This window comes from Syzygium oleosum, unplaced genomic scaffold (assembly GCF_021117445.2).
Source record: "Syzygium oleosum isolate NSW1041296 unplaced genomic scaffold, Sole_v2.1 Sole_v2.08, whole genome shotgun sequence".
In the NCBI taxonomy this organism is placed as follows: Eukaryota; Viridiplantae; Streptophyta; class Magnoliopsida; order Myrtales; family Myrtaceae; genus Syzygium; species Syzygium oleosum.
Genome location: NW_026607492.1, coordinates 2,046,710 through 2,069,711, shown reverse-complemented (window position 1 = coordinate 2,069,711; position 23,002 = coordinate 2,046,710). Strand labels below are relative to the sequence as shown.

At 41.1% G+C, this 23,002-nt stretch overlaps 3 protein-coding genes across 3 annotated transcripts; 1 reads left to right on the top strand and 2 right to left on the bottom strand.

Annotated features, from left to right (window-relative positions):
* Nucleotides 1–16,129: 16,129 nt before the first annotated feature.
* On the bottom strand, nt 16,130–18,606 carry LOC115667137 (uncharacterized). The gene is made up of 4 exons (XM_030588754.2): nt 18,515–18,606; nt 17,677–18,162; nt 16,805–17,049; nt 16,130–16,636 (listed from the first exon to the last, which is right to left on the bottom strand). The coding sequence occupies exons 2-4, from the start codon at nt 18,123–18,125 to the stop codon at nt 16,401–16,403; spliced, it is 930 nt and encodes a 309-aa protein (XP_030444614.1). The 5' UTR covers nt 18,126–18,162; nt 18,515–18,606; the 3' UTR covers nt 16,130–16,400.
* Nucleotides 18,607–19,611: 1,005 nt separating this feature from the next.
* On the top strand, nt 19,612–20,856 carry LOC115664382 (uncharacterized). The gene is made up of 4 exons (XM_030586320.2): nt 19,612–19,818; nt 19,960–20,065; nt 20,172–20,249; nt 20,376–20,856. Exons 1-4 carry the CDS (start codon nt 19,732–19,734, stop codon nt 20,429–20,431), a joined length of 327 nt encoding a protein of 108 aa, XP_030442180.1. The 5' UTR covers nt 19,612–19,731; the 3' UTR covers nt 20,432–20,856.
* Nucleotides 20,857–20,932: 76 nt separating this feature from the next.
* On the bottom strand, nt 20,933–22,772 carry LOC115664384 (glutaredoxin). Its single transcript, XM_030586322.2, has 4 exons — nt 22,535–22,772; nt 22,309–22,397; nt 21,302–21,400; nt 20,933–21,195 (listed from the first exon to the last, which is right to left on the bottom strand). Exons 1-4 carry the CDS (start codon nt 22,588–22,590, stop codon nt 21,122–21,124), a joined length of 318 nt encoding a protein of 105 aa, XP_030442182.1. The 5' UTR covers nt 22,591–22,772; the 3' UTR covers nt 20,933–21,121.
* Nucleotides 22,773–23,002: the final 230 nt, after the last annotated feature.

The following is a 23,002-nucleotide window of genomic DNA, read 5'->3' as shown; positions in this document are numbered from 1 at the left end:
AGGCCAGACAGCAGTTACTTTGGTTTTCCAATGGTTAATGGGAAAGAAAATCTTGGGCTTTATCAGGTGAATGAACATCATTATCATTAGGTGCTGAGTGAAGGCGGTGGTAATGGGAGTGAAGAGAGATTTGATAATGAACGTGAGTGTGACCTGGAGATGAGCTTGGAGATGGATGGTGATCGCCACCACCACCGTCGCCAGCAGCACCATAATGACCATCAACGTCAGGAGATTAAGGAGCTGGACTTTCTCGAGATGATGGCTCGCCGAAGTGGCTAATTCTGAATTCATAAATACCCTGGTAGGTAATAAAAGGCCCTTGCATTGTAGTTTCTTCTCAAAATGTTATCTTTGTGTTTTCCCAGTTTGCTTATCTGAGACCTAATGTTGTTGTTCTAGTAACCGTACGTGAGATAGAGACTTTTGTTTTATTCCCATATAACCATTTGAAGGGGTGTGTATGACTATGTAAGGGTTTATGTGATTGACCTGGGAGAGGTCTAATATTATTACATATGCATGTGTTTAGCTTAGTTATTCTATGTTTACCTCGACATCTTCGGTGACGAATCAAAACTTCTATCACTATCTCTCGACAATTAACTAATTCGCTAGGTGAAAACAAGAAAAGGAAAAGGTAAGGGAATTGAAGATTTATTTGAGCAAAACATATGCATGTAATTTCTGCAAGGGGACCGATTAAGAACTATTCACAATGTCACCAAAAACCTTTCACAAAGTAAGTGCGAGAGTTCTTATTATTACTTCTCTTTTCGTTTAAAGATCAAACCCTATCTACTTTGGTCAAGGTGAAATGCTAGTGAGTGATTATAGTGAGTGATTATAGGATTTTGGAAGTTGGCAATTCTCTACAAAGGAACTATTGTTCGACCCTTTTAACCTCGTGGATGCACACGGGAGTAAAAGACATTGTAACTTTAGCAAAGATGATATGATATTACTGCAGTTTGAACTTTTAAATCTTTCGCTATAGATGGTCAACTAGCTTATACATGTTTGAAGCTCAAAATGCATCCAACTGGGAAAATTTGTCAAGGATAAGACAATTTGCATGGAAACATGGGGACATTCCCACTTTTAGGGCTTTTTGATCGTCCCATCAGAGCTGAACCTTAATCAATGTACTATTGGATCATGATGCCCATTTAACCCATTGTTCGGAAGGGCTTTGCTAGGCAATGTATTTGTATGATTAGACCTAACCAATCTAATCAAGCTCACTATAGATCACGACTCTCGAATTGTTAAGATGATCGCTTGCCGAAGTGGCTAATTCGAATTCATAATTACCCTAGTTGGTAATAAAAGGCCCTTACATGATAGCTATGTATCCACATCATATCCAAACCGAAGCGTTTAATCTGTTATAAAATATTAAGTGCTTTGGTATTAACTATGCCATCATGGCATCAGGCTTTGCTCCTTATTTTTTCAACATGAACTGCAAAAGGACAGAAACTCCATTGAGAAGTTTATCCTTATTTTAGCTCTCTCTCGAGCACCAAATACGGCACAGCGCTTTGCATGAGTTTCGTTGTTGTAGTGTAGAAAATTTTTAGCCGTCAAAACTTTGGAAGAAGCATGTCAAAACTTCTTTGCAATATCACGGTCACATCGTACAACCAAGAAAACTTCTTTTTTGTTTGTTTGTGACATTGATATTGTCCTTGAGTCAAAGTGAGCCGTTCTTATTAACCATTCTTAGCTGAATTTATCTCCAAAAAGAGTTGAGCATTAATGCCACATTGGCTTCTGAAGGGGTACTTAATTTCGGAAAGAAATCCAGCATTCACTCCTCTTCTTTGGTTCTTTTTATTGCAATATTTATGTTCTTCCTCAATGCTAATTAGTCTTAAACACTTTCCCATTCTTTTGAACCTATCCAATAACCTTCCACTTTCTCATTTTAGGCTCCATTTGTTTCATTGAAAATTAATGATTTGGAAAATATTTTTCTAGAAATAAATATTTTTATCTCTTATAAAAATGAATGAATAAATTTTTTTATCATCTACGAAAATGTTTCGACATAAATTGTTGTCAATAATAATGTTTTAGGAAATTATTTTTCAAATAATTTATTTTTTTCGAAACAAATTGAGCTTTAAACAAAACTCTAATCCTCTCCTCTATTTACTATGATAAAAAAAAATCTTGCAAAATAGGCGTTCCTTTTTTAAATCAATGATCTGACAGTGCAATTAAGATAGTTTGTGTTTGTCCTGGTCCGTCGGTCTGTCTTTAAAATGAACTTGATTAATATGCATTTGAAAGCTACCAGAAAACATGTAAAATGTACGAATTCTAAAAATTCTCTCCATCTCACTCTCATCTCATTAGCCCTTTCTTAAGCATTATTCATTGATTCTATAAAGAATTCCGATTATATTTCAAAATGATTTCGATTAATTTTTTTTGGACTGACTACTTAATTTTTGCATAAAAGAGCTAACCATTAATGCCATACTAGCTTCTGAAGAGGTACTTTTAATTTAGGGAAAGAAATCCAGCATTCACTCCTCCTCCGCCTCGTGATGATTTTTCTTTCCTTTCGGGCATGGAGCTCAACCTTTCCTCCTCCACTTTCCAAGATGATTTCCCTTTCCTTCCGGGCTTTTTTTAATAAATTTTCCCTCGAAACCCTGGGGCGGCATCTCTCTTGACCTCGAGACTCCTCCTCCGCCTCGTGAATGGCTTCTTCTACAAGCTCCTCCAGAGCTGTAACCCAGACATTCTCGATTATGACCACGGCTTCACAATCGAAGGCTCCTCGTAGAACCCTTTCTCTCGGGTGGTCTCGACCCCACGGCTCGACCCGCCATTTCATTATCCATCCCCTCATCCTCAACTGGCCGCAACGTTCCCCAGAGGGTTCGACCTCTGCGTGATGCCGTCACCTCTGACCTCTCCTCCTCCTCCTGTGTCCATGGAAACCTCGCTGGAGAGCAGGGACAACAGTGACGGCGTAGCGGCGCATGGCCAGGCCGAGCTCAAGAGCCTCTTCGACAACGGTCCGGTTGATCACCATCGCCATCACGATCCGGTGACGGTGGCCTGCCAGATCATGCCTTTGCTCCCCTTGAATGACCTTGGATTGCTGAATGAGAGGCTCGGTGAGGAGTTCTCTTTTGGTGAGCTGGGACCGCCAAAGGGGTCATGAGCGGGACGGTGGTGGTGATGATCGGAGCAAGGGAGAGGTGGTGATAGGTCCGCCGCTGCAGCAGCAGAAGCAGACAACGGGGAAGAAGAAGAGAGAGAGCGAGGATGGCAAGGTTGACAAGGAACCTTGGTAGTCAAAGGCCAGTGGACTCTTAGCGAACACAGGTTAAGACTTGGAAAACATTCCCCTTTTTTCCTTGGTTCTTCTTCTTCATCTATTTATTTTTCTTCTGATTTTGAATGTTTTCTTTTGATATCTGCGAGCTTAATTTCCTCGTTAGGATTTCTGGTCATTGTTTTAGGGAATAGTACGGAAAACAATGCAAGATCAAGGTTCCTTTCCCTTTTCCCTTTTTTCCTTTAAAAAATTTGTTTTTCCTTGCCCATAATTTGCTCCTGCTTTAGAATCTACCACCATTATACCTTCCATCATGTGAATTTACATTGACCATCATACGCATTTAGTCAAGTATTCATAAAGACAATCGCAGTTATATTTGATAAATGAATTACATACATATCAAGTATAGCTTAAGACAGATATATGATTAGCATATGGATCACTGGATACGAGCATTCAACACTCATTGTGCTTTGCCATAGTGATTTATCATAAATTCATACCACAATCACACCATTTTATACATAACATAATTGAGGATATGTGTTTCTTCGGGGGAAAGTACCAAAAAAGTCTTAAACCTTCTGAGTCTGTACCAACTTAGTCTGAAATCTTTCAATTGGACCAATTTAGTCCTAAAAATTTTGCATTTGTACCAATTGAGGAGATTCGGCCAACTTTGATAGAAAATCACTGACGTGGACGTCGGCTGTCCTATGTGGCATAGCCGACAATGACGGGGATAAATTTTAATATATTTTTTATTTTCTTTCTTTTTTTCCTTTCATTTTGGTTGGCGAGGGTCGCCTCTCCTGCGACTGGCGGGGCCGCGAAGGCCCTGGGGGAGGGCCATTGCGGCCTTGCCAGTCACGAAGGCCCTCACCAGTGGCCGGCAAGGGCTTTCTAACCCTCGCCTGCCAAAATGAAGGAAAAAAGAAATAAAAGAAATAAAAATGATAAAAAAAGAAAAATATATAATATAATATTAAAATAATATTACAATATATCCACATCAGCATCGACCACGACGTCTACGCATCAATTTCCTACCAAAATTGACTGGATGGACTCAATTCGAACAAATGCAAAAGGTTTATGACTAAATCAGTTCAATAAAAAAAATTTAAGATTGAATTGGTACCAATGCAATAACTTTAGGACTTTTTTAGTACTTTCCCCAAAGAAACACACATCCTTAATTATGGTGGGTATGGATGGTGTGATTATGGCAAGAATTTATGATAAATCACTATGGCAAATCACAATAGTGTGGAATGCTCAAGTCCAATAATCTATATGCATGTCATGTATCTATCTTTAGATATACTTCTTATGTATGTGATTCATTTATCAAATATTACTATGATTCTTTTTATGAATACTTGACTGAATGAGTATGATGGTCAATGTAAATTCAAATAATTGCAGGTATAATGGTGGTAGCGTCTAATGCAGGAGCAAATTATGGGAAATAAAAACATATTTTTAAAGGGTAAAAGGGGGGGAAATATCTTGATATCATGCTTCAAATGGATATATCATCTCTCTCTGCGTGGTTTTCCAACTCTTCCGTCTAGCATTTGAGCAAATGAAGTACTTCACTAGAAATTTTACTAGATGCGCGATGTTCTTTTTAGGTGGTTTTGGAACTGCTATGGCTTTTGAGCTCTGAGGGTCTCCATTCTATGATTAGGTTTGGGATATTAAAATGTTTGTGCTTTCCGTTTGCTACTTTTCGTATGAAACCGAAGACTCTAATTCTCGCTGCTGTTGAAACTGCATGTTGTATCCGTTATTGAAATTTTATTGATGGTTTTGGCTGATGTTCAGTTCAATGGCCGCCGATTGGGTAGAGATGTGAATCACCATCACTGTCACCGTGATAAATGTGGATGTTAGAGTGTTGGAACGGTTGAGACTGTTTTTAGGGGAAGGGTCCTCTGCCTCCATTGTGGTCTTTATCCGGTGCTATATTCATCCCAACCATCAATCCTTATTGAGATACAACGGAGGCACCGAGCGGGTTGGAGGGTCTTTCTCCGTTTTCAAATCTATGGCTTACTATAACTAAAGCCTCAGGAGGGCTATTGTTCGCGGCCTTTCAATGTAGTCCTGGTGGCCCGAGTTGATCTAGTAAAAATGCATTGGGAGTCTTCATTTTTTATTTTCCGTCTGAATCGATCTTTGCTGGTATCTACAGGATTTATGATTGAGAACATCTAATTCGTTACGAAATATTTAGAACTTTGGCGTCAGCAATGATGTCATGGCATCAAGCTTTGCTCCTTATTTTTTGCAACATGAATCGCAAAAGGACAAAAACTCTATTGAGAAGTTTTTCCCGATTTTAGCCCTCTGCCAAGAGCCAAAGATGCCTAGGCACTTTGCATGAGTTTCATTGTTGCGGTACATAAAGTTTTTGGCCATTAAAACTTGAAAGAATCATATCAAACTTCTTTGCGGTATTAGAAGTAACATCGTATGGCCAAGAAAACAACATTTGTCATATATAAAATGATATTGGTAGCCCATAAATTTCGGTCTCGATGTGCAATATCATGCTTAAATTTTTTATTTGTTAAATTTGGTAATTGAACTATTCCTTAATGTTCAATATATTCCTTTTATTTAATTTAACATAGGAGGTGGAAGTCATCCCATGTGTCTCTTTTCTCTTTATTTTTTGCTCAAAAGAGTTAAACATTAATGACACGTCAGCTTTTGAAGAGGTCCCTAATTTAGGAAAGATATCCAGCATTCAATCCTCCTCGTTGGTTCTTTTCATATTGCAATATTTATGTACTTCCTCAATGCTAATTAGTCTTAAACACTTTCCCGTTCTGTCAAACCTATCCAGTAACCCTCCACTTTCTCATTTAGGCTTTGTTTGTTTCGTGAAAAATGAATAATTAGAAAATTTTACCTAAAATTTATTATTTATTCCGCTTACAAAAATGAATGAATGAAACAAATTTTCATCATTCACAAAATGTTTAAACATAAATTGTTATCGATATTGAAAACAATTTCAAAGGTTAATTATTTCAAGCCATGCAAACTATTATTTTTAGGAAAATGTTTTCAAACTCATTCATTTTCTACGAAACAAAGGGAGCCTTAAACGAAACTCTCGATCCTCTCCTCTGTTCTCTAGTATCGAAACTTATTGCAAAATAGACGTTCCTTTTTTAAATCAATGATCTGACAATGCAACTAAGATCATGTCTTTTTGTCTTGGTCCATCGGTCTGTCTTTCAAATGAACTTGATTAATATGCATTTGAAAGAGGCAAAAAACGTAAAATTGTATGAACAATAAAAAATCTCTCCATCTCGTCTTCATCTCATTATCACTTTCTCAGGCATTATACATTGATTCTATAAGGAATTTCGATTAATTATTTTGGACTAACTACTTCACATAATGATTTTTGTTCGTGAACTGCTGCCCAGTGGCTAGCGGGGATTGCCGAGCCTTGTCCTGCCAACAGCCCCTTGTCGGCCCTTAACAAAAAAAAAAAGATGTAAAGAAGGAAAATGAAAAAGAAAAGAAAGGAAAAAAATAAAAAAAAAATAAAATTCAAAAAAAAATTTAAAAATATTATTAAAAATTATCTACGTTAGCGCCGGCCGTACCAAGTAGGATGGTTAGAGTCTATGTCAACGATTTCTAAGCCAAAATTTGCAAGATGGATTCAATTGACAAAATGTAAATGGTTTATAACTCAATTGGCACAATTAAAAAGGGTTTAGAACTTAAATGGAAAAAATGGCAATAGGTTTCGAACTATTTAGACAATTTTGTCTCAGAAATTGGATCTACCAACGTTACGCAAATTACCATCCTTTTACTTCATGCTCTTTCAAGTAATTATCCGTGTTGATTTGCGATAAGCGAATCATGATCTTTGCTGTGGAAGAGATGGTGGTACGTAGAGATGGAGGCCAAGGTGGATGTGGTGATTCTGGTTATGGTGGAAGAGATGGTGGAAGGGGAGGTTGGTCATTTTCTGCTTCTGCTTCTGCTTCCAGCAGGCCAGACAAAGGTGGTGGTCGTGGCTATGGTTCCGAGTAACGTACGTGATAGGTAATGTTGGTAGCAACTTTGTATGTTGGAAGTTCTTTTCTATTTGATAAATTGCATTTGGAAGATCATGATGCTTAAGAGGTCTTCTCCTATATTGATACAGGTTTGGCAGTGGCCATGATGGATATGAGAGAGCCAGAAGTCGCAGTCCCAAGGAATCGGGTGCCCGGGTTGATCGTGCTGGTAACCGGAGTTGTGACCACAGCCCTAGCCCTCATAAATCTGAACATGACAGGGCTCGTTCCATAGTTCGCAGCTTCCCCCAAGCAATGATGGAGAGAAGCCATTCTCATCGCCCAGGCGCATCTTCCTTCCACAGTGAGAAAACAAGGGAGAGTTCACGGAGTCCGCGACGTGCAAGGTCCCCTTCGCCCCGTGGGAAGGATAACGAGAGAGGGAATTTTGGGGGATGCATGGCGATGCTCCATCGAAATGGAATGGGATGGAGGATGTGGTGGTAGGTCCCGCTCTTCTTTCCTCTGTGAAAAAGATGAAGGCATGATTCCTGTTTGACGGAGGCATTGGATTGTGGCAAATGAAGTACTTACACTAGAAATTATACTAGATGCGATGTTCTTTTTAAGCGGTTTTGCGGTTTTGGAACGGCTGGGGCGTGAGCTGAGGTCTCCATTCGATCATTGGGTGGGAATATAAAAATGTTTGTGATTGCCGTTTGCTACTTTTTGTACGAAACCGATGACTCTAATTTTCAGTGCTGCTGAAACTACACGTTGCATCCGTTTTTGAAATATTATTGAAGGGATTATTTGCCTCTCCATTGCCGTCTTTTATCTGGTGCTACATTCATCCCAAATATCACTCCTTATTGAGATAAAATGGATGCACCGATCGGCGTAGAGGGTCTTTCTCCGTTTTTCAATCTATGGATTATGATAACTAAAGCCTCTGAGGAATTATCTCGTTCTCGACCTTTTAATTTAGTGAACCCAGCGGCCCTAGCTGAATTAGAAAAGAAAAAAGTATTGACGGTCCTTCAAATTTTCTTTTCCAATTGAATTGATATTTGCTGAGTATTTACGTAATTTCTGAACCATAACGTTTAATCAGTTACGAAATATTTAGTGCCTTGACCTTAGCTATGATGTCATGGCATTTATTTTTTGAAACATGAATTGCAAAAGGACAGGAACTCTATTGAGGAGCTTATCGCGATTTTACCCTCTATCGAATGCCAAATATGCCATGGCACTTTGCATGACTTTCGTCGTTGCGGTGCAAAAAGTTTTTAGCCATTGAAACTTGGAAGAATCATGGCAAACTTCTTTGCAGTATTAGAAGTCACATCGTATGACCAAGAAAAGAACATTTATCATATATAAAATGATGTTAGTAGCCTATAAATTTTGGTCCAAATATGCAATGTCATTCTTATAGTTTTGATTTATTCAATTTAGTACTTGAACTATTATTTGATATTCAATGTATTCCTTCAATTTGATCAAACATAAGAGGGGGAGGTCATCCCATGTGTCTCTTTTCTCTCTATTTGTGCATAAAGGAGTTAAACATTAATGACACATTAGCTTCTTTTTTTTTTGGTCAAAACACATTAGCTTTTGAAGAGGTCCCTAATTTAGGAAAGAAATCCAGCGTTCAATCCTCCTCTTTGGTTCTTTTCATATTGCAATATTTATGTACTTCCTCAATGTTAATTAATCTTAAACGCTTTCCCATTCTGTCAAACCTATCTAGTAATCATTCATTTTCTCATTTAGGCTCCATTTTTTTCACAAAAAATAAATAATGGAAAATATGTTCTTAAACTAATCATTTATACTGCTTACAAAAATGAATGAATGAAAAATATTTCACAATCCACAAAAATACTTAGACATAAATTGTTATCAATAATGAAAATAATTTTATTGGCTAATTATTTCAAGCAATACAAACGATTATTTTTAAGAAAATATTTGCCGAATCATTTATTTTTTGCGAAACAAACGGAGCCTTAAGTGAAACTATCGATCCTCTCCATTGTTCTCTATGATCAAAACTTTATGCAAAATATCCTTTTTGAAATCAATGATCGGACAATGCAACTAAGATCATGTCTTTTTGTCCTGGTCCATCGGTTTGTCTTTGAAATGAACTTGATTAATATGCATTTGAAAGCTGCAAAAAAACGTGAAAAATATATGAACTGTCAAAAAATCTCTGCATCTCCCCACTCATCTTATGAGCACTTTCTTAGGCATTATACATTGATTCTACAAGGAATTTCAATGAATTTTTTTGGATTGACTACTTCGCATATTGATTTTTCTTGGTGAATTGCGGCCATTTAAGTAGTATGTAAGAAAGCAATTGCTAATGGAGTGATCTTAGAGTTTTGCTACTCCTTTATGTTGTTTTGCTTAGTTGGAAATCGCAGAGCTCTTTTGTCTCCCTCGATAAACTACATATATATTACTCATCTCCCCCTGCCGTCTCCCTTCACCATTTCTTCATTTAAGTCGTAACTCATTTACATTTCAAAAGTTATCTTTCATCCTCACTTTAACATGTATATAAAGTTACGTAATATATTGGCGACGACATCCTATTTATTTAATTAATTCACCTAAGTTGTTATAAATTCTTAATAGTAAGTCCTCGTCATAACTCTTTAATCAAAATAATATGTTAATATAAAGTTGTATGTATATTGAAATGTGTTGGTATATTGAAATGTCACCTCCAACGAAACCATCGCCGGCCACCACGCTAAGAGACCGCTGTCGCTGCTCTCCACTTTCCTCTCCCTCAATCTAGGCTTGTGTGTCTCTCGTTTTGGACAGGGTGGCATCTTTTTATGAGAAATGATGCGGTACATAGATCCAGTTGGTATAATCACATTCGAGGGTATAAACCAATCAAACCGCTCGTGAGCTAGTCGATGTCGCCTCGCACATCTCGATATTTTTCGAGTTCGAATATGTCAGAGTACTGAATCAAGCCAAGCTCAAACTTTGAATACGCAACTTGAGTCGGTCACAAGACCAATCAAACAGTTGATTTTCAATTGTAGTGCATTTTCAGAGTATGAGTCCAAGTTTAGTTCAAATCTCATGAAAATTTTATTGACAAATCCAATCGGCTTCGACCTTGTTGAAAAGTTATTTAAGTTGAGCTTGAGTTTAGAAAATCTTGCTCTCAATAGAGCTTAATAGTAGCATCAAATTTTGAATATTTTAATCGAGTCGAGTTGTGAAAACTGAGGTGCTACTACTAAGGTGTGTCAACTGAACTTTGTTCAATTACACCCAAGAATCAAAGCATACAAACCATACAGGAATTTGCGCTTGTCTAGCAAGATCCAATCTTTGACATAAGATTCAAAAATTGAGAAAATATTAGGGAGACCAGCCCCACCACCTCAGCGTAGTCGCGGGCCACTTAGTGATCGACACGTGGTGCCATGTCAACGGATGGGTCCCACCGGACAAGTCCGAAATCCAAGATTGGCCCAGGCCCAATAGCCAATCTATAGCTCTCGATCCTGACCGTCGGTTCCTAGTGCGTCATGGGAAATCAACGTGGACATCATCGCACCATCTTGGCCCCCACCATCTTTTCCCTTATTAAAAAGCCCCAACTCTCACACAGAATTCACTCACTCCCAAAGCCAAAACCAGCATTCAACCACTCCTTCCCCTCTCCCTCTCCCTCTCCCTCTGCATGGAGCTCAACCTTTCCTCCTCCACCCCCTCCTCCACTTTCCGAGATGATTTCCCTTTCCCTCCGGCCATTTTCCAAGAAAATTCCCTCCCGAAACCCCGGGACGGCTTCTCTCTTGACCTCGAGACTCCTCCTCCGCCTCCTGTAAACGTGAATGGCTTCTTCTACAAGCTCCTCCACAGCCGTAACCCCGACATTCTCGACCATGACCATGGCTTCACCATCGAAGGCTCCTCGTCGAACCCTTTCTCTCGGGTGGACTCGACCCCACAGCTCGACCTGCCATTTCATCACCGATCCCCAGATCCTCAACCGGCCACGATGTTCCCCAGAGGGTTCGACCTTTGTGCCCCCCCGCCGCCGCCGACCCCTCCTTCTCCTCCATCCGTGGACACCTCACTGAAGAGCAGCGACGACAGCTACAGCATAGCGGTGCATGGCCAGCTTGAGGTCAAGAGCCTCTTTGACTACGGTCCGGTCGATCACCGTCATTATCACGATCCGGTGACGGTGGACCGCCAGATCATGCCTTTGCTCGACTTGAATGACCTTGGATCGCTGAACGAAAAACTCGGTGAGGAGTTCTCTTCGGGTGGCGTGAGCTCGGACCGCCAATGGGGTCATGAGCGGGACGACGGTGGTGATGATTGGAGCAAGAGAGAGGTGGTGATAGGTCTGCCGCACCAGCAGCCGAAGCCAACAATGGGAAAAAAGAAGAGAGAGAATGAGAATGACGAGGCTGACAAGGAGCCCTTGGTCGTCAAAGGCCAGTGGACTCCTGAAGAAGACAGGTTAAGACATGACAAACACCCTTTTTTGGCTTGCTTCTTCTCCTTCATCTAATTTTTTTTTTCTGGTTTTGAATGTTTGTCTTTTGATATCTGAGTTTTTAGCTTATTTTCCTCGTTAGGGTTTCTGGGCTTGTTTTTTTCCGAAATTTTGGGGGTACTATGTGACGAAAAAAATTATTCATTGTCCGTATATCTTTTCTGTAGTCGCTTGACGATGTTGGTTGAGATGCATGGAACAAAAAGGTGGGCTCAAATTGCCCAGATGCTCAACGGAAGAGTTGGAAAACAATGTAGGGAGAGATGGCATAATCATCTCAGAGCTGATATCAAGGTATTTTTTCCCCTTTTTTCCTTTAAAAATATGTTTTTTCTTGCCCATAATTTGTTCTTGCTTTAGACTCTACCACCATAGCTTCCATTATATGAATTTACATTGACCATCCTTCTCATTTAGTCTTGTATTCATAAAAAGAATCACAGTTAGATTTGATAAATTAATCGCATACATGGGAAGTATATCTAGAGACAGATATGTGATATGCATATAGATTAAAGAATATGAGCATTCAACACTCATTGTGATTTTCCATCGTGATTTATCATAAATTCATGCCATAATCGCACCATTCATACACACCATTATTGAGTATATGTATTTCTTTTATTACCTTTCCACGGAAATATGACTTTATTTCCTTATCTTTACCGACGTGTGCCGTCTAGCGGGTGGAACTCGTGACCCTATCCCTTTTTTTTGTCGTTATTAAGTTTTTGGCTGACTTACTTCTTAAAGTTTGCCAATACGTTACCTATCCTGCGTCGTTTAGTCCATATGCAACAACTCACAAGCATGCATGGCGACAAGTGCCCATGCGGACCGGATTTTTTGGAAACCATGCCTTATAAGCAGGGCTGTAAAAATCTCAAAAGATGCTTTGATTCTTATCAATCATAAATGTTTTTTTCTAACTTCTAGTGGTGACCAAATTGCATGAACCCTTCATGCACTTCCATGCCCTAGCTCAGCAGCTAATTAAGAACAAAACAACAGGTTAAATCCATTTTATGAACTCCAAATTCTTCCATTTAACACACGACATATACCTATTAAATCACCCCCAAAAAATTAGGAATATATCACAATTAAGCCTTACATGAATAAGATCCATAATTATATTAAAAGGGTGTAAATGCATTTATTATGAATTTTCCTCATTTTTTCCCTCAAAGAAACTTCACCTTTATATATATATAAACATTTTAGACCTGCGTGTAAATACACATACTTTGTAATCTATTTGATCAATTAATATATATATAAACATTTTAGACCTGCGTGTAAATACACATACTTTGTAATCTATTTGATCAATTAAAACTGAAAATCAAATTACGATTGATTGTATTAATGAAGTGTAATCAAGATCCACTATAAAATTAAAGACTTCGCCAAAGACCCAAACTCACAAAACCCTAGAATAAGTTTTTCTATCTCTTCTCCTCCTCTTTTTCTTCTTCTTCTTTGTTGGGCTCTCATCATTTTCTTAGCAGAAGGACTCGTGGAGCATCGAAGAAGACAAGATCCTAATTCAGGCACACAAGCAGATTGGGAACAAATGGGCCGAGATAGCCAAGAGATTACCTGGAAGGACTGAAAACACAATCAAGAACCACTGGAATGCTACCAAGCGCAGGCAATTCTCTAAGCGCAAGTTACTTCCCTATAACAACAACTCCAATCTCTTGCAAAATTATATTAGGAGTGTCACCACTCCATCTCCTCCAAAATGGTCAGCATCGGCTCGTGGTCGCGACCATCGCCGCCACCAGACCAAGAAGCTATCGTTGTCTTTGTCGGCGGCAGTCATTTCCCGTGGCTCGGACGTGCAGCCTGAAGCGACTAACTGCCCCCAGCAGGCGTCGGATCGCCACCACCACCACCAGCTGCCGCTGCCGCCAGCTCAGAGGCCATCCAGCAGTTGCTTTGGTTTTCCGATGGTTGATGGGAATGGGAATCTTGGGCTTTATCGGGTGAAGGACCTTCATTATCATCAGGTGCTGAGTGAAGGCGATGGTAATGGGAGTGAAGAGAGATTTGACAATGAACATGAGTTGGACCTCAAGATGAGCTTGGAGATGGATGGTGATCGCCACCACCACCGTCGCCATCAGCACTGTAATGACCATCAACGTAAGGAGATTAAGGAGCTAGACTTTCTCGAGATGATGGCCCGCCGAAGTGGCTAATTCCGAATTCATAAATACCCTGGTAGGTAACAGAAGACCCTTGCATTGTAGCTGCTTCTCAAATGTTATCTTTGTGTTTTCCCAGTTTGCTTATCTGAGACCTGATGGTGTTGTTCTAGTAATCGTATGTGAGATAGAGACTTTTGTTTTATTCCCATATAACCGTTTGTAAGGGTGTCTATGACTATGTCAGGGTTTATGTTATTGGCCTGGGAGAGGTCTAATATTATTACATATGCATGTGTTTAGCTTAGTTATTCTGTGTTTACCTCGACATCTTCGGTGACGGATCAAGGCTTCTTCACTATCTCTCGACAATTAACTAATTCGCTAGGTGAAAACAAGAAAAGGAAAAGGTAAGGGAATTGAAGATTTATTTGAGCAAAACGTATGCACGTAATTTCTACAAGGGGGCCGATTAAGAACTATTCACAATGTCACCAAAAACGTTTCACAATGTAAGTGCGAGAGTTCTTATTATTACCTCTCTTTTCGGTTAAAGATCAAACCCTGTCTACTTTGGTCAAGGTGAAATGCTAGTGAGTGATTATAGGATTTTGCAAGTTGGCAATTCTCTACAAATGAACTATTGTTCGACCCTTTTAACCTCGTGGATGCACACATGAGTAAAAGACGTTGTAACTTTAGCAAAGATGATATGATATTACTGCAGTTTGAACTTTCAAAGCTTTAGCTACGGATGGTCAACTAGCTTATACAAGTCTGAAGCTCGAAATGCATTTCCAACTGGGAAAATTTGTCAAGGACAAGACAATTTGCATGGAAACATGGGGACATTTCCCACTTTTAGAGCTTTCAAGTGTCCCATCACAGCCGACCCTTAATCAGGGTACTATTGGGTCATGAGGCCCATTGAACCCATTGTTCGGAAGAGCTTTGCTAGACTCTGTCTTTGTATGATTAGACCTAACCGATCTAATCAAGCTCACTATAGATCAAGACTCTCAAATTGTTGAGACCTATGCGGCATTCTTTGGAACTGGCCTGATTTCTCATTACGTTTCCTTTGATAAATTTGTTTCTTCGAATCCCATGGACTGTAAGCTAACGAATTGCTCTCGATCTCCAATCCCTTGATTATTTGCTCCTGTCTGTGAGGATCGATCCCAAGGGCCAAGGAAACTGCAACGATATCACATTCGAACTTCTTCGTGAGGAAAACTCCAGCACACCTTATGCGCATCGTGTACCATTTGCAGGATCAAGTGAGCCACCTTTGACCCGATGCGTTCAGTGCACCTAATATCTCTTTTGGTTGATCAATTGGTACAATCGGCCGAAAGGCAAAGCAAAAGCTTGGGAAGTTGTCTTCCGTCTCGAAGGAACTATGGAAATGCATGGATCTCGGCCCACCATGAAAGGCTCGGGAAGATGCTATGCGTATATCCATTACCGGCCCACCATGAAACTATAAAAGTCACCCTTATTTTCTTCTCGATTCTTTGTGAATCTACAGAGATAAATCTGTTTGGGCACCTCTTCGATTCTGTTCCTTTTTCTTTGGCAGTGGAAACACTAAATATTTCTTTAGCTCGATGAATAAACATAAGCTAAACATTAAAATGATCAATCCGCGTGTATGTATTACCCATGACCTTGATATAATGCCTGACTAGCATTGGGGGAAAAGCCACAACATTGGAAATCAAAATTTTCCATCATAAACCTAGCGCGTCCTAGAAGGTAAAGCATAGACTTGGGAAGTTGTCTTCCTTCTCGAAGGATATATGGACTTGTATCGATCTCGATCACGTGAAGGGTATAGGTATAAGCCTTCACAAAGCGCACGCCCTTGAGACAAAATTTCATGTCAAACTTGTCATTGGCATCACATGTCCAGGTCTTAACAGACATTAGATCGCTAGACCAGTTAACGTTAGATATCAGAACGAGGACGAAAGAGACCTAAGAATCACGGTTTCTTTTCATCAACTGTGAAGTTCCCCAACTTCGGCTTCGTGAAACCATAGATATCGCACATGAGAACTCGAAATGAAAGTAGTCCACAGATGAGGATTGGCATAAAGGAGAAAACTCTTTGGGGCAAAAGTTCACTGATTTGAGATGCAACTCCTGAGCTTCTTCATAGAGCACCTTCGAACAAGCTTCTATGAGCAAATATTGCGACACCTATCATTCAGGCGGTAGCAATTCTAGGTTGCCTGAGTCAAGAACAGACAAGGCCAACAACCAACCGCAACAGTTCCAAAAATGAAACTCGCATGTAGAATTGATAACTCTTCAAAGTATCATCAGACTTGCTGCAGCTTTTATGCGGAGCATTTGAGTCTTGCAAATGTCAAATACCCGGTATGGCCTCTGGCTTCAGCAGAAGGCCTTGCCATGATAGTTGAACTGATGCTCTCCTGCTTGTTGCTTCCTTCACTAGTCTGTCTTCTTTTGCATGGAGGCTGCTGACTAGGGCTGCCTCCTTGACCCCGCATAATATCGTTCTTAACCTCCCGGACTTCATATGTGCGAAGAAGCACCTCAAAGGTCCGTATGTCTAGACACATGAAACGGATGCATGGCCATCAATGTTAGAGTAAAAACAATTACAGCAAGAATATCTACCAAAATGAATTACCTATAGACAAGGGAAATCCTGTACAGTCATCTTAATACATAAAAAACATCAAAACATGGAAGGGTTGGTAGAAATGAGAGCATTTACCAGTAAAGTTCGTCCTGAGTGCTTCACATGAGCGCTGCACTTGTTCAATGCAGGGTGAGAAAGAGCATAAAGTGGCGTCTGGTTTCAGCATTTTCGCAGCCGACGCTATGACCAACCAAGGTTGTGGTAGGTCCAAGAACACAGCATCAGCCACGCCACAAAGTTCATCGGGAAATCCCTTTGCCTGGATGTCCCTAACCCCAACAGTGACCACGCTGTTCACTCCTGTTCTCTCAAAGTCCTCCCTATCAGAAGGAAAAAGTCAAGCCAGCATGTTTAGAGATTATAAAGCAATTAAACCAGAAACCCTCTCTAGCAAATTCTTGATGCTTTGAAATCAGAAAAACTGTCAAATTCAGGTCCAATCACACAGCTATGACTTCACCCACGGCTAGTTCAGCTCTACTTGAACACATAGTTTGAACTTTGAAGGAGGGAAAAGAAAGGAAGAGATATGATTCTAGAACTACAATTGTGTTTGGATGGAGGGAAAAAGAAAACAGGCAAGGAATAGGAGGGATTGGTAAAGTCATTTTTATGTACATTGTCTCTTTAAATCCTCCAAATATGGAGGGACTAGGGGGGATTTGCATATTAATAAACAAATTTTTTTCTTCTTTCTCACTTATGTCCTTGTTTTGTATTTATTTCTAAATACATAAAAGGATATTTATGTCACTCATCAGTCATTTGCATCCAAACAATATTGTAACTCAGATCCTTCCAAACCCTCAATTTTTATGACAAGGGATCACCAAACTTGTTTGGCAAATGTAACCACAGAATCTAAGAACCAAAAGATCAAACCAAACAAAACAGCCCATTTCCAACATGTAAGGTACACCACCATAGTGAGGATTCATGAATATTACCTAGCAGATGCAGCCCTTTGTTCATGAAAATCAAATGTGTACACATGACCGGTAGGAGCCACGGCCCTCGCGAGCGACGTGGTCAACGACCCGCTTCCCGTCCCCGATTCGAGAACCAGACAACCGGGAACTATCTCCAAGTACATGGTCACGAAGCTGATGTCCGCAATGTAAAGTATCTGAGTCCTGTGGCTCAACACCAGAGTCCACAGCTCCGGAGACGGGGCCAGCAAGTAGACATACCCGCTCTTGTTGCTATGCACCTTGGACCCGAAGGGCTTCCCGATCCAATCGGAATGCTTGAACACGCCGAAACGGTTCTGGAAGACCGACCCCTCGCGCACGTTAACGGCCTTCATCGTGTCGTGTCTCTCGTACACGATCACCAAATCTCCATCGGCAATGAGCTTATTGAAGGATAGTTTCTTCGAGGTGTCAAGAGCCAACATTCTATTTTTTTTTTCTCAAATCAACACGGATAATAACCTGAAAGAGCACGAAGTACGAGGATTAGCTAATTCGCATAACGTTGCACAGAGCGCGTATGTGAGAAAATTAGTTCTTCTTGTGATGGGGACGGTGAGGAGCTCTTCCAAGCGTCGAGCTCCGTCGACGGCGGGGAGCTCGACGCCTTCGAGCTCCGTCGCGTGGGTTAAAAAGCCGCTGAATTCGCCGCCGCCACCGATGAGATGCGGCTCGTTGAGGGAGACTGGACGGAACTCGCGCGACATCGAGCTCCGTCCAGCGATTGTCGGAGTCGCGAGACAGAGGGAGCAAGAGACACAGAAGGACGCGGAGAGAGAGAGACAGAGAGAAACAGAGAGACAGAGAGACGCACCCAGAGGCGGCGGATGCGGAGGCCGGCGACGGCAGTGGTGGCGGCGGCGACGGCGGCGACGGCGACGGCGGCGACGGCGACGGCGGCGGCGTTGGCCGAATTAGGCTCAGATTTGGAGGAAGGGAAGATTTGGGGTTTCAGATGGGTTTTTGTGTTTTTTTTTTTTTTCTTAAATTTTAGTAGGAATATTTTTGGTTCTGCGCGGGCTAAACTTAAGCTTAGGCGAGTAAATAATGGGAATACAATAACCCATCAATTATTATTTGTAAAAGACCTCACAATAATATAAAAAATAATTATCTCGAATCTACATCAAAATATCTCAAATCTTAAAATATCTCTGACCCCAAAGGTGACTAGGGTACCTGAAGTATATCCTCGAATCAAATTTTATTTTATTATATAATCAAGCGTTATGCACTCTTTCAACAAATTCATAATTTATTTTAAATTCGTTGTTATCACGTGATTATGAAATTTCCAATGTCACATACACTATAGCTCTATGATCACAATCCCCACGGATGGAAAGCACGTTGGATCTACTCGGTTACATGGGTCCCTTCTCTTTTACACATGTTGCGATTATATCTATCGGATTTCAATCTTCTCATCAATCTTTGTATGGGGAGATAAATCTCGGGTCTAAATTTTCAAAGTAAAAGGACACATTGCTTGATTACAAAGATGGAGTTCATTTTTAGAACGAATCATCTATCCAATCGACAGTTTTAGCAAAAAAAAAATCTAATCAATCGACAGATGGGGTCAAGTACAACCCCACTTGGCGGCGGCCCAAGCGGAAAAAAACGATAGATTCTAAGGGGATGAGCTGGTCATTTTGGATGAAGAGGACAACTGGCGAAGAGATGGAAAGGTGGTAGTCAAATTAGTCACCCAAGTAACCCAATTCTCAAGACACCAAGAAGAGCAACTCCAAGTATGGAAAGAGATAAGAGGGCGGGAGAAAGTGGAGTGAGATTGCTGGTGCGCTTTCGGCCCTTCACTTGGATCTCCATTGGATAAAATTCACCGTCTCCTCTCCTCTCTTCTGCCCTCCTTCCTTCACGCACGCACCCAGACAATATATATATATAGACACGCACATGCATATGTATCTACACCAAAATATCCTACACCAAAATATCTCCAAACCTCGCAATTTTTCACTCTCTCTCTCTCTCTCGTATCTGACTTCTGCTTGAGGAGGGAAAAACATGGTGTACCGTGACCGCCGCCGCCACCGCCACCACCACCCCCACCAACCCTGTTTGCACTGCCATCCTCAAAGCTACATAAGAATGGTACGTGGGTGCATTCATGTACGTTATGCTAAGTTCAGCTTGTCAAAGAAATTTGATGGGTTTTGTCCAACTTGGTCCACAGTCTTTCTCTCTGTTTTCTTGTCTTCTTTCAAGCTCATCTTTTCGATGATATATTTGCAGGTGCAAAATTTGATTGAGAGATGCCTTCTCTTCCATATGACCAGAGATGACTGCATCCAAGCTCTAGCCAAACACGCCAGCATCCAGCCCGTCGTCACCCTCACCGGTTCTCTCTCTCTCTCTCTCTCTCTCTCTCTCTCTCTCTCTCTCTCTCTCTCTCTCTCTCTCTCTGATTCCCATAACAAGTACTTGACTGTTTGTGCTTTTGGCAGTGTGGAAAGAGCTGCTGAAGGAGAATAAAAGCTTCTTTCAAGCGTATGACCGAGTTGTTCCCCAAAGCCATCCGGAATGTAAGCCATTGACATACGGACTGCACAAGTTCTTCAATGATCATATTAAAGGGTTTTCTTCATTTTTTTTGTTTTGAAAAATATGTTCATTTGACCTCGTACATATGGTTGCTAATTATTTGTCAGATAAGCCATCGGAGGAGAGGATCTCGAAAGGGACAAGCAGAAAGCAATGGAGGTGAAGAAATGAGAAAAGTGACCCGTCCAGGAGATAATGAGGTAGAAATGGCAATATGTGCCCAGATAGTTGCTTAGGCTTACTCATGTTATAGCTGAGATTCGGCGTCCGTTTTGCCCATGGGCCGGGTTCGTATTGGTTTAGACAGAAACCAGACGATTCGGAGAATACACGCTTCGTCCGTTTTATTATACACTATTTTTCACGGCCGTGATTATATTTTATCCATTCGGTAGCAACCTCGACGCAACGAAGCTCCACCTCTTGTGAGCAGTAGGAGTTCCGCCCTATTTTTGACCTACATAAAAGCCTTCCGAATGTTTCTTGATTGTAACACTTTTGCTCGATTGCTCATTGGCTTCCGCCTTTGGGCATCAAGTCTTTGCTGAGGCCTTTCTTGGCCTGTTTAAAAGCTAGCTCTTGCTCCAAGATCTTTTTTATTTAGCACTAGAGGAGCCCCCCAATCTTAAAAACCTATGGAACAACACAAGATAAAGGTCACTGAAAAGAAAACTTTAACAGCAGGAGTCTAACAACTCCAACACACACGATTGGAATTGGCCGCTCCGTCAAACAGAACAAGACCAAGTCGATGAGCATAAAACTGAGCCCAAAGACGACACTCAACCACCATATGCAAATAGTATGCAATTATTGACTACTAGATTGATCGACCAATTAGCTAAAAAATTTCTTAAGCTTTAGCAAGAGCTCCTGCCTGAGTCAGCAGAGGCACGAGCTTTCCCTGCTTGTGCATTGCAGTCGTAGCTGCGAGACAATAGAAAACCGAGTCAGAATGAACCAACACGAAGAGGGATACCATGAAAAATTAAAGCTCGGCATCTGCAATTTCGACTGGGAACAAGAGACTTACCATCACAGCCACCAATATGGTTCCCCCCAATGAACACATTTGGCACAGTCCTTTGTCCGGTCCACTCGGCCAGTGCAGACTGGACCTCACTCCCATCAGCTATAGAACACCAAATTAGACGTTTTGAGCAGTTTTATCGCATAAGAATGAAGAACTAAAGACATATATCGATACATCATTGCTGTCGACCAGTTTAAGGGGAAAATATGCATAAGCCATACGTAACAGAACGAAATCACCAACATTTCCATGTCCAACAGAATCAGACAATCGGGTCTTGGTTCTTCACTGAACCTATATTTTCATGGATTTCTAGAGGCAAACATTCAGCAAATCTTCAGCTAACCAATCTTTTTCTGCCGAGATCTAGTAGCCCAATAGACACTTCCCTGATTTCAATATTCAGAGTCTCCAAATAACAAGATCTAAATCATCACACGGAAACCAGCATCAAGCAGAAATTCCTATTTTCCTGGAATCTTCACTGTGTTTTTCACAGCCCGTATATCGCGAATCGACCTCTAGGCTAAAGACAAGATATAACAACTGGGGCTTAGAGCATAAGTTGCAGAAAAAAACAGTATGAACGACCAGAAGCTGTAGTTCGAGGTCATCACGATGCTATTGCTGCGAAACGAATTTTCAAGCAAAACCGATACTCAGCAGCTAATCAAAACAGATAACAATTTCCCGCATCAACATCCCGGAGGCAGGGAGTCGCGACACACCGAATCAAACCGCCGATATGATCCTCAAGGGCCACAACGATTCAACGTCTCTAATTCGCGTAAAAAAAAGATCAGATCAGACCAAGGTCGAAATCCTCGCCAAGCAACTCTACTCATAAACATTTAATTCCACATCAAACACACGAGCACGACTGGACATCATTCGTAACGCACGGCAGCACAAACACGGCGACAACTCCAAACGAAAACCAAATCCAGCAACAATCTTCCAGGCAGAACAGAAAACTGTAGGCAACATCTAGAGAGAGGGAGACTCACTCTCCTGATCCAGTTCGATGGCCTTAAAATTGACTCCCAATTGAGACAGCAGCTTCTTCACGTCGACGCAGTAGGGACAGAACGATTTGCTGCACCACAAACACACACCCCTCCCGCCGTCAAACACGCGGGGCCACAACAACAACGACAGATCGACGGCCGCGCGGTTCGGCCCGCCGGCCGCCGCGCCGCGCCAAAGGAAGAGCGAGGCGGCGGTAGGTAATACCTGAAGACGACGACGGGGTTGGAGGACACGAGCTCCTTCGCCTTCGGCATCGCCATTTCCGATCTCTCTCTCTCTCTCTCTCTCGATCCTTCACCGGAAGAAGAAGATCTCCGCGCCCTACGATCGAAGGGAGTTTCGCAAGTGCGATTCGCAGAGCCACAACACGCCGCGAACTTTGCCGAAGTATCTCGAGGGGCGGTGGCTTTATGTAGTGTTGGTGTCGTGAGAGAGAGGGAGATTGGGAGAACCATACAAATTGTTGCTCAAACTTTTAAGTTTTTTTGTTTTTTTAATGAACCGTAAATTTTTTTCGTATGTATTTAATTTAATCCCTAAATTATATGAAGATGCTCGATATTATAAAATTTGGAGACCATATTAAATAAGTAAAAAAATGTAGGAGTCATATTACATGTTAGGCTACAATTCAGAGATTATTTGTGTCTTCGGAAGACGATCGGGGGACCG